Raw genomic sequence first — 12,073 nt, 5'->3', positions numbered from 1 at the left:
TTATCAGTTTAGAAGGAACTTTACTATTTTTTATGATTTCACGCGACTATTCTTTTTTGTATCTACTTTTGAATAAATATTTACATTTCTACATAAAACGTGTTCAATGTGTTTGTAGAGATTTGTGTAATATGCTGAATTCGTACTAAACTCTTAGTCTTGTGTAATTTGAATTTTATGAACATAGTGTTTCATGGAGAAAGCCAAGTGTCTGCAAATGGAATAGTGACGTAACTGAAATTCTATCAAATATGTACGATTTTCATTTCTGACGACAAACTGCACGCAGTGTTGGCCTAAATCAATCTTTAAGAGTCAGCCCAGTATGTGCCCTAAGCAGATTCGGTGCAGGACCTCCCCAGGGCAGGAGGAAGTGACCCAGCGCGCGTGGCCATCGTCTGCCTCTCAAAATTCCTAGCATTTCTGGGGGAGGGATTCAATTTTTATTCTACCCATCAAGGTTCTTCTAGCTGGTCTAAGAATTAAACGGATACGAGACAGATTAACAGGAGGAAAAAAGAAACCACCCGGAGAGGCCTCGCAATGCCGCTGGCACCCGGAGAAATGACCAATGACCACGGCAGCCAGTTTCTATACTTTATCAACAGTGCGAGTGTCTAAGGAATTAGCAGGACAAGGAAAACTTTGGGAGCTTCGATGAGTGAGGAGAAGGACTTCTCCACGGAACCCGGACCGAGGCGGCGAATTAGTTACAAGTCACAGGGTTGTCTACACCCAGTGGTACAGGAAGGCTCGTCCGCACGTGGGAGGTTCGGTTCCTGCTGGGGGGGGGGGGGGACGTGGGGGGCAGAGCGTCCCTGCTGTGTAGTCTGTCTCTTAAATGACTTTATTTGAAATAACCAATACGCCCAAGTGGGACCCCGGGGGTGGCCCGCCCTGGGCCCTGCAGTCCCCTCACTGACGCTTCCCCAGAAGTCGCAGAGAACCACCGACCCGGCGGGGCGGTCCTCGCTGGAGCTCTCGGTCGGACACTAGCGGATTCAGGTAAACTCCTCGGGGACACAGTGACGGGAGAGCCGCTCGGGGCTGCCCACGGCTCCAACAATCAGATGACAAGAGGCATTTCTGGGAGATAAACGGGCAACGATGGCTAAGGACTGGGTCGGACTCTGAACGGGTCAGTGACGCGGAGGGCAGCCGGCCGGGGGGTCCGGCGTGGGCGCGCCCTGGGTGGCGGCAGGGACAGATGCGCCTCCCGCGGCCCCCCGAGCGGCTCAGGGAACAGGCTCCAGGCTCGAGGACCGTCCGTCCCGAGCGGCTGCCGCGGCTTCTCCGACGCTCCCGTGGCCAGGGCTCAGGAGAAGGCGTTTTAGGTCTCAGAGGATTCCGAGGCCACAGGGGAGAAAGCCCAAGACGCTCACGTGGACGGCTGCACCAGGCACCGGCCCGGCCCGGCCCAGGGTCCGACGCGCTCCATGAGAACCCAACATCCCCAATCGCGTCAGTGAGACCTTTGTCTCTAATCACCCTTAGTTCTGCCAAAAATAGGTCAACCCTATTAGCCTGACTGAGACCGATTTGTTTGCGAAATAGACCCAGCTTCAGTTCACCTGCTGCGGTCACTCACCTGAGGACAGCGGCAGTGACGACCGCTCCCAGCGGCCCTTTCCAATCTGCGGGTTTTGTGAGGAATCTCCTGACCGAGGCCAGCAGCCGAGCCACACGGGCCACGGGCCTCCCCGAGAGCTCGGGCTCAGCCCTCTCCCGGCCGCCACGATTCACCGAGCACGGGAGCCGGAGCCTGCGAGCAAGCTCCCGGGCTGTTCCCCCAAGTCAGCCTTAAAGCGGTCGGGTCCCTGCGGTCCCTCCGCCGCGGGGACGTCCCAGTGACGACTCTGGCAGGACGGCCAGTGTTCCCGGCCGTGGCCTGCTACGGGGAGGACAGACTGGTCCTGAATTCACGCACACAAAAAATCATTATGAAAACGTAAGGATCCTCGCTGGGCGTTTAGGAATTCTGGAAAGATCAGATAAGGAGAAAAAGACAAATATTCCAATTTTTCCCCAAACATACGTTTTATCAAATTGCTCTAAGTCATAGTTAAAAGAAAACCTTTTCCTTAAATCCAAAAAAAACACAAAAACCCTCAAAATATAAAAATCATTAGTGGTTCCAACAGGAATGTCATAGAAATTATAATCATCCTCTTCATTCGGTCCCATGTTCTTGGTTCTTGTTCTGCTTGAGTCTAGTTTTTCTACTAGTTCCAGAAATTCTTACCCAGTTCAGTTTTATGATCAAGGTCATCAGAAGAAACCTGGACTCAGGGTTCCTTCCTTCAAGGGTCTCACTGAAGACGAAACACCTGCAGGGAAGCTTCCGTGAAAGCATCGGAGCCGAAGTCTACGTGTCAGGGGATCCCCGGGGAGGGCTCAGGGGCTGAGCATCCGCCTTCGGCCCAGGGCGTGAGCGCAGGGTCCCGGGATCGAGTCCCACGTCGGGCTCCCTGCATGGAGCCTGCTTCTCCCTCTGCCCCTCTCTCTCTCTCTCTCTCTGGGTCTCTATGAATAAATAAAATCTTAAACAATAATAATAAAAGATTTCATTTCAGACCTTGATTTTGGCAACTTTCTATCAAAAGGTTTGAACACGTGACTTGGCAGGCTCACGGATCATTTTGAAACCATACTTAGCCATTTAACCAAAGTATAAAAGATTCCAAAAGCAAGTGCAGACGGTTTACAGTTGTGAACCAGGTGGCTCAGGTTTTTTTTGATAATCAAAAACCCAACAGAGACAAAACGTAGAATCTTTGTTTTTCCAGGCAGATTACATGAAAGGTAAAGGAAAACTTTGTTTTAAACTCTTACAAAAACCAAAACAATAACCTAAGAGAATGTTTTCCTTTTAACACAGAAAAAAAAGATTCTAATATGGCACAGTGTACTTTTGATAAAATTCATTCTTAAATAAATTTAATCTCGGTCAGTACTGGCCACAAATACAATTCCTATCCAAAGGCTCCTTTGCTATGAACCTTATACAACTTTTTATATTCATATTTTGTCCTAAGTTTTCCCTCTTCAAATAATCAGCCTCACTTTAGGACAAAATTGTTTTCCCTCATCAAAAATGTATTTTTTTTATGTCTCATACTTTTTCTTATCAAAAGCATGTATCTCACTTTCCTTGCAGAGTTGCTTACCTTATTTCTAGTACATTTAATACCATAAATTAGAATTCCTCACCCTTAGAAAATGTAATTTCTAGGGTAAATGAAGTTGTAAGCAACTGTGAATTGCCTCATACACCAGCAATTTTTGCATCGGCAAAGTTATGGATGCATTTTATGATTTCTAGGAACATGAGTTTATTCCCAGTTTTTAATAAAGTGCAAAACATGTTTAACTGACAGACCCAAATTGATTTTTAGTTTCTCTGTAATAAGGAAACCAAAAGTAGATAAACATGTTTAGTAATTCATGTTTCTCATTTTGCCTTATTTGGAAATGACCTAGATATTCAATGAATTCAACATAATCCGTCACTTAAACTTAGCAAATCTTCAGAGTTTCAAGATTACCAAAAAGATCTGAGAAACCTATCTTAAATAAATTTCCTTAAAAAAAATTTTTTTTTTGTTATTTACATCCATTCCACATACTTGGTCTTAACAAACTTAGGTTACCCATGAAGAGTTCAAGAGACAGCAAAGTCAATCATCCTCCCAAGCTATGATGATTATTTTTTTGAACATTTTGTAACAGAGAAACATCAACTTAGCTGACTCTAAACTCAAGCAGGATCAAAATTTTAATTCTAACGCTAGTAATGTTAAAAACATGTCTATTTTAAGTCAACAACCTTAAACTAGCTTCAATACTAAGTATTTTTTCAGATCGTGTGAACCCGAAAAACAACTGGGTTAGTTTCTAAGAGTTTTAGGATGCCCAATCCCACAGGTGCTCACCTTCAAACCACCTAGATAGGGCTCGTTTACAGGCTGGTTTCAGTAGATGGATGATGGATGGACACACAAACACAGGGACAGACACAAGCAAAAATCTTACAGCTTTTATTTTTAATAATATTTGTGGTGAGGACATTACAGGCCTGATTTCCTCCCTTCCACCCTCCCTTCCTTTCCACTGAGAAACTTCTTTAAGTTTGTATTTCAAAGAAGGGCTCTGAAGTCCAGGAGAGGATGGGGTAGAAAACTTACATCATAAAGACGTCCAGAAAGAATCCAAGTTTTCTCCAAGGTGGACTCTTTGGGACACAGGGGCTTCCTATCAGAGGTGCTAGATAGAGTCTGCGCATAACACTCCTTCCTAGCAGTTTGTATTTCAAAAAAGCCTCTTTCCCCTTTTAAAAATTCCATCTTAGGTGAAATGAAAGCAAAAACAAACCACTGGAACTACACGACAATAAAATACTTCTGGGCAGCAAAGGAAACAATCAACAAAACGTAAAAGACCAACGACTTATTGAATGGAGAAGATTTGCAAGTGACAGATCTGAAAAAGGGTCAGTCTCCAAAATATATAAAGAACTGCTACAACTCAATACCCCCCCAAAACCATCCAATTGAAAATGGAAGACATGGGCAACCCGGGGGGCTCAGGGGTTTAGCGCCGCCTTTGGCCCAGGGCGTGACACTGGAGACCCGGGATCGAGACCCACGTCGGGCTCCCGGTGCATGGAGCCTGCTTCTCCCTCTGCCTGTGTCTCTGCCTCTCTCTCTATCTCTCATGAATAAATAAAATCTTAAAAAAAAAAAAAAAAAAACAAACCAAAAGGAGGACACGAACAGACATTTCTCTCAAGACGACACCCAGACGGCCAAGACACCCGAATGATGCTCAACAGCACTCACCATCAGGAGATGCAAGTCAGCCTCCACCACGTCTGTGAGAACAGCTAAATCCAGTAACACAGGATACAGGTGTTGGCGAGGTCGTGGCCAAAATAAAAGCATCTTCACGCACTGTTGGTGGGACTGTAAACTGGCGCAGCCACTGTGGAGAACTGTGAGGTTCCTCAAAGTTAAAAGTAGTTGAAAGTAGAGCTGCCCTAGGATCCAGTAATTGCACTCCTGGGTATTTAGCCAAAAAAACATAAAAACACGAATTCCAAAGGGTCCACGTACCCCGGCGTTTGCCGCAGTGTTTACGATAGCAAAGCACGGAAGGAGCCCGAGGTGCGTCAACAGATGAATGATGAAGAACACGTGGGGTTTAGGTAGCACGGAGTAGGATTCAGCCACAAAAAAGTGACATCTGCCACTTGCGACAACCTGGGTGGAGCCAGAGTCTGACACTAAGTGAAAGAAGTCAGGGACAGAAACACCTAGGATTTCACTCAAATGTGGAAACAAAACAAAGGGGAAAAAACACAAACCAAAAAAAAAAGGCTCTTTAAGTATAGTCAAACAGGTGGTTACCAGACGGGGGGTGGGTGGGGGGGTGTGTGTGTGCAGCAAATGGGGCCCCTGGTGGCTCCGTCCTTTAGGTGACGGCCCTTGACTTCAGGTCGTGACCTCAGGGGGTGAGACCCAGGCCCTGAGGGAGTCCGCTCCGCCCCGCTCTCCCTCCGCCCTCCCTCCGCCGTCTCCCCACCTGTGCTCGCTCTAAAATAACTACACCTTAAAAACAGGAGTCCCTTTATCACGATGGGCGCAGAGTCGCGGACAGAAATGCAGCATCACCGTACGGGCACCTGCACCTGAGAGGACACCGGATGCTCCCTAGCCCGGAATCCAAACCTAAAACTTAGAAAAAGGCGGGCCTGGAAGGCGTCCAGAGCTGCCTTTCTGGTTTTGTAGCCATTCGTAAGACAAAGACGGTGGCTTCCGATCCCCCCGAAGAAGTGGATTATTATCGCCCAGTGTGTTTGGACTGACCTGCCTCTTTAAACTTTTATGTTTTTTAAGATTTGTTTATTTTAGAGGGAGGGAGAGCACGGAGAAGGCGAAGTGCAGAGGGTGCTGGAGAGGGTGGGAGGAGGAGGGAGGAGGAGGGAGGGGGAGGGTGGAAAACTTTACACTGAAGAGAAAAATTTTACAGACACGGACTTTACAAAATAAAAAAGAACAGATGATGCTTTTTAGATCTAGTTTATATATTTTTCTATTTAAACCCCAATCCTTTGTCCCATCCCCCCAATATCCATCTGACTTAAAGAACCACGAAGTATTCTGAGGCCCCGGAAACAATCATTCAAGTGAACCACCAGGTCGCCCACCTATGTATTTTTTTAAAAAAATATCTACAATGACTAAATCACATCGAGATCAACCGATAAGCTCCTCCAACTGAAGTTCCCTAAATAATCTCCAGAAAAGGTGCCGAGATTATAGTAATAACGTCAATATCCTGTGATCTTTAATCAACTTCTCAGTATCACAGAAAGGACCAGAAAGGGCCTTTGGCTGCCTAGTCTCAGTTATCTCAAAGTCCACTTCCTCATGAAAGCATTTTTTAAATTTTTTTTTTAGCATTTTTTAATTAATGATTAGGCTCCCAAATATGACCATTACTCAACGTACGGATTTATTTCAGTAAAATAGATCATGAAGAGGAATTCCGCACACAGACAACACGCAAACACAATTGCCTAAATGCATAAAACTCCCAGAACTTGTAAGTATTTCTAATATCACCATTACAAGATCTTCTCTAGCACAATCTGAGTGGCTGACCTGATTTTACTCATATTGATTTTGCCAGCTAACAGCAGAGAAAAATCACTTCATTGGCCTTGACCTAAAATTAAAAACTCTAAATTCCCTAAGTCGTCTTTAGGAGCCTGAATTCTGTGGGGGCCCTAAATTCTTCTGAGTCACCTGGCCAATGGCAGGTATATACAGCATCACATCTATCTTCCTAATCTCTAGAACTTCCAAAATTTTAAGACATGCAAAATAATACGAGGATTTTGTCTACATTCCATTGCTTTCTACTCCAGTTTTCCTACTTGAATTATGAATTGTTAGAAATTAAACAAATTCTTCTCAAAGTCACTTGAAAGTCTATATTTGCCCACAAATGACAGTTCTTCACGATGAGTTTATTCCACCAATTTCTCTCAGCTTAGAAAATCCTACGACCTGCAGGTTCTGTGACCGTGCTTAGCTTCCAAAGTGCTACAGTCCCCTAACCTGCCGCCTAACAGTTACTTGAATGGATGAATGAATGAGTGAACACTCACAATGAGCCACAAACACGACCAACTTCAAGGGTACATTCTAGTGTTCTTTACACGAAGACATTTTAAGCAGCAATTACAGCTCTCGGTGAACCATTTACAGTCTGAGCAACGCAAACAGTCATCTTCTTACAAAGGGACAGACTTCTACGGGGCCACAAATTACTATTACCTGGTAGCTGCCTTGCTATTGGCATCAATTTTAAAACTCATCCAGATTCCAAAAACATTAAGATATGAAAGATTCTAACAGTTCATCAGGACTAAATTCTAATGATTTTGCGACTAGATACTCTAAGACTGAGCAAGAAGGAAAGGAAGGACAGAAAATTGACCTTATTTCTTTAAAGGCAAAGTTAATCAAAGTACATTCACAGAGGAGAAAATTAATAATATGACACATCTAAACAAATTTCCCATTTCATGTGTAGGAAATGCAGGAAATACTGGTCTTTAAACTTCCCTGTATATCAGAATCAAGCGGGAAGACTTTTAATCTTGATCCAGAGGATCAGTATCCAGAGGCTGGACTGGGCGTTTCTTTTTAAGCTCCCCATGTGATTTTTAAAGTGCAGCCAGGATCAGCGGGTTGGGAATCCCTGCAATACGGACTCCCTAGTGCTGTTACTTTTCCCCGACACAACACCGTCTTTAAGTTAGCCAACAATTATCCTTCATCAGAGTAACATAAAAAATCCTCATTTATGAATACTCATTAATTTTTTTCCTAGCTACAGACTGTGGTTGCTATGTGGTCTTCACCAATTAAAACCGAATTAGCAAGAGATGGCGGTTCTGGCCCTAGATCTGTCCCTATGTCATTGCACTCTTGTCACTCCCACCAGCCAGGACTGTGTTTTTGCCTATGAGATGCTGGTGTTGGATTAAGTATCTAGGTTTTTCTAATAAATAAGCAAAATGTTTAACAAGTTAAAAGCACATCAAAATTTATCCATCTTCCTAACTGTTGGCAATAGCCAGAGAAACTGTGCTAAATTAATTCTAGGAAGGCATTTCCTCATCAGGAAAAATTTTCAAAGTCACTGTCAAACGCCAAAGCATTTCAACGAAATTGATTGCTGTTCAACAAAATAAAAAAATAATCAACAAAATCAGGTCTGATGATACTATAGCAACAGACATATTCCTGGGGAAAATGCATTTGGTTCGATGAATACAACTAATCATCAACTTGAAAATTTAACAAGCTGTGTGGTCTTGGACAAGTTATTTACCTTCTCTGTGCTTTTGCTTCTTCTGTTACAAAATGGACATAGTAATAGTAACCCACTTTCATTGGGCTGTGAAAATGAAATTAGATGATGCATCCAAAGCATTTAACAGATATTTTGAAAACATGCTCAATACTTCAAAAAATCTTTCCCTAGAAACCTTAAGTTATAAAAAAGCCAAACCTATAAATCAAGAAAAAGAAAGGAATTTAAAAGTCACGTTATTTCTATTATCCTCTAAGGGAAAGGACCAGGAAAATTGTCACATCAGATGATTTTGGGATGAAGAAATCCTAAACAATAGGGTAGAGCCGTCCCAGAAAGTCCAACCTTTTCTAGAAACAAAAACTTAACATTTGTTCTTTCACAACATCAATGAATACAGTGTAATGATAAATTCCAGCAGACTCAAATTCAACTAGTGTTTACCGGGTGACTGAAAATGACCAGGCAGCTACTACGTAAATCATATTTTATTACTCAGAGTTGGAGAAACACAGAATGAACATGGGTAAGAAGAGCACAGGCAAAGGTCTGCTTTTCATTTTAAAAGGTCCACAAGAAACTAACATAAAAACAGGCAATTATAACTTTGCAGAAGCCACAAAGTGACGCAGTCACCTACATATAAAACAGCTAGAAATTTACTAGCCATCGTAATATCCCAATGAAGAATCTGATAAATGTTCTCTACTGAGAACATGTGAAATCCACTCTTAAAAAAGTCTTGTTCCAGTGTGCGTTGGTGGTACAGTGGTGAGCATAGCTGCCTTCTACAAAAGCCTGCTCATCAAAAGAGGACACTCCAAGAAGCGTCACAATATATGCAACTTAGCAAAACAATAATTCAAAAAATTAATTATAGAAGTATGAGACATAGATAAAGCAAATATGACAAAATAAATCATGTGATGAACAAATTGTTAACAAGACTGTTCATTACCGAGTCTCAATGCAAAACATGGGTGTCTGTTCTTTGTATTGTTTCTTTTAGCTTTTTGTCTATGTTGAAAATTCTTAGCATAAAAAATTCAGAACGGAAGTTTACATACCATGTAAGCTCAGAAGTATCACTGAAATCAGTCTCTTCTTTTCTTAGCTGCTAAATATATCTCAGTAATAACCATTATTTTATTTGAGGTTTTTCAATGAACTATGAAACCAATCAACAGAGTGGGACATACGCAGAATTATCTTTGAATGTAACGGAAGCTCCTGAATATACTAGGAAGGACTTCTAAATTTTGTTTCATCCTGAATTCATCCCACCAGGGTCCATTAAAGTATCTGGATCTTGCAGATACAGTTGCAGCCAGTCAACCTTCCGTGAAGGAAGTTAGTTCTTGGCTTTTCCTTTTTTTACAGGAAGTTGACCTGTAGCTTCTAAGTACTTATTGACGAGGTCCTCTTGCGTGGACGGTGAACATGGCTGATACCTGCAGTACTCCATTGTGTATTCCCCCTTTCCCTAAGGCGTTAAAAAAAAAAAAAGAAAACCAAGATTTTGTTTGTTTTGGTACATCTACCAAGGTAGTCATGCAAAGACAGGATCTCACCTATTTGACACCGTGTGGGGTGGTTTCTTAAAGAGCACACCTGCTTACCTCTGTGCATGACCTAAGTTCAGTGGAGTAACCAAACATTTCGTTTAGAGGCACCTGAAAACAAACACAGTAGACAGTACTGCTTATTGAAAAATATTTTTGAAAAGTACAGAAAAAGCCTTGGGCATTTAATGTCCTCAGACTTCGATTTCTAATGATTACTCCTGATTTAAAAGAATGACAAAGCCAGAGAAGTATTTTTGTTTTACTGAATGTAAAAAAAATCTTATTTAAAAATAATTTAATGTGAGTCACAACCAGAAACCAAATCTTTCCGTTTCACAGGGCGAATCACACTGACGGCCTTCCCCCTCATACCCACTCCGCACTCTGGCTGCAGCCCAAGCACAGAGCAGTGCTTCTGTGAAAATGTTACTACAACTTTCCTCTGGACACCTCAAGAATATGCTGACAGCAGTGTCTCCTAGGAGGCCTTGTGCAATGTGATACACACTTTCACCCATGAGATGTAAATAAAGTACAGGCAACGGAACTCAATCATCATCCAGTAAATCAGACATAACATGATAAAGCAGCTACAGAAATGAAACTTGTAACGAGAAAGATAACTTTTATACGTCTAAGAAAATGACATATTCACAAAGGCCCACAGAAATCCTATTTGTAGCTTTTGCATTTAAGAGTTGCTCTAACAGCAAATTACAGAAATTGCCACACATACCCAAGCCCAAAATGCAACACTTGAATAGCTAGGAAAATGTGTCAATTTGCTCTACACTCTCCGAATGCTGCCCTACAGTCTCCTTCTGTGGTCACTAAAAGTAAGATCGTCAGTGCCCAACAGTACTTACATCTGCATACAGCGTAAAATAGTCCTCAATCCCATCTTGTCCTGTGATAACACCATGGCGCCGGTTAATTCCTGCGATGACCTGTCCCTGAAATTCATTTGGGGCGATAACTTCCACGGACATAATAGGTTCAAGAATACATAATGTTGCATTTGCCAAAGCTGGATTAAAAAAAAATACAATAATCAGTTTATTAATCTTTAAATAAATGGAAACTCTTTCCTACCCAGATACATAAAAGGGAGAGTGCTCTCCAAAGGCACACACATGAGTGATGAGGTTAAGATATTTGACCTGGACTCTTTTTTTTCTGATAGTGGTTAATAGTCATTCTCCTAAAAAGGAAATTCCAGTAAGACAACACATAATTACAGTATTACTATTTCTACTACTATATTCTTATCCTTAAACATTACTAAGCTGCAGAGACTATAAAAGGGGTCTTTAAACAACATTCAATCAAGTTCTTTACCATCTAAATTATCCAGCTGAGGATTACTTATTCTCTCCCACTGTCAAGTCTTTAACCAGGTAAACCAATTCTTTCTGGTTGGTCCCTGGAAGATAGTTATTTTTAACTATAAGAGAATAACTTTTATCACATATTAGAATTTAATAATAAGTCACACCTGAGATGTGTCTTTCCTTTTCTAGGTTAAATAATTTCAACACGATTAAGAATTAGAAGACCAAGTTTCTAGTTTCTGCTCTGACCCTAACAAGTTATACATGTCTTTCAGAAAAACACAGTATGTCCAGCCCTCAAATTTCTTCACCTACAAAATAAAGACACTGGATGTGAAGACACATTTAAGCACTCAAATGTGTGTGTCCAAGCTTATTTTTTATCCCCCTTAATACATAACTAGAACACTTCTCAATTGTGACAAATACTGACTCTGGAGAGTATATAAAAACATTTCAAATGTTCATATTTAATTTGTATGTTATGATGGTGTGGAATAATACTGCAGCCTCAGAATGGATGCATTATCTCTAAATAAAGACTTTAAGCAAAACACAGAAAAGACGACAAAGAAAATACTTTAAGATAATCATAGCTTTCTGGGCACCAATTTATTTATGATAAATTAATCGGCAGTCACTCTTACACAAATTCACTCAAGCACTTCTCTTAAAGACACTATTAGCTTAAGTGCAATAACTGTAAAAACAACAATTTAATACGCTTGGATTTCTTTGAAATATTTTCTAATTCAAATCATAGCTCAGATCTACCTTTGATTAATTAATCCT

At 41.7% G+C, this 12,073-nt stretch overlaps 1 protein-coding gene across 1 annotated transcript in view; it reads right to left on the bottom strand.

The window, feature by feature from the left end:
• Positions 1 to 8,858: 8,858 nt before the first annotated feature.
• Positions 8,859 to 12,073, bottom strand: part of GFM1 (G elongation factor mitochondrial 1) — a 46,080-nt gene continuing 42,865 nt past the window's right edge. Inside the window, exons 16-18 of the mRNA XM_055321735.1 lie at positions 10,817 to 10,977; positions 10,005 to 10,058; positions 8,859 to 9,868 (exon numbers count right to left, since the gene is read on the bottom strand). Coding sequence (XP_055177710.1) covers positions 9,737 to 9,868; positions 10,005 to 10,058; positions 10,817 to 10,977 — 347 coding nt within the window. The 3' untranslated portion in view covers positions 8,859 to 9,736. The remainder of the gene's footprint in view (positions 9,869 to 10,004; positions 10,059 to 10,816; positions 10,978 to 12,073) is intronic.

The sequence above is a fragment of the Nyctereutes procyonoides genome, unplaced genomic scaffold, assembly GCF_905146905.1.
Source record: "Nyctereutes procyonoides isolate TBG_1078 unplaced genomic scaffold, NYPRO_anot_genome, whole genome shotgun sequence".
NCBI classification, from domain to species: domain Eukaryota; kingdom Metazoa; phylum Chordata; class Mammalia; order Carnivora; family Canidae; genus Nyctereutes; species Nyctereutes procyonoides.
This window is presented reverse-complemented; position numbering and strand designations above follow the sequence as displayed.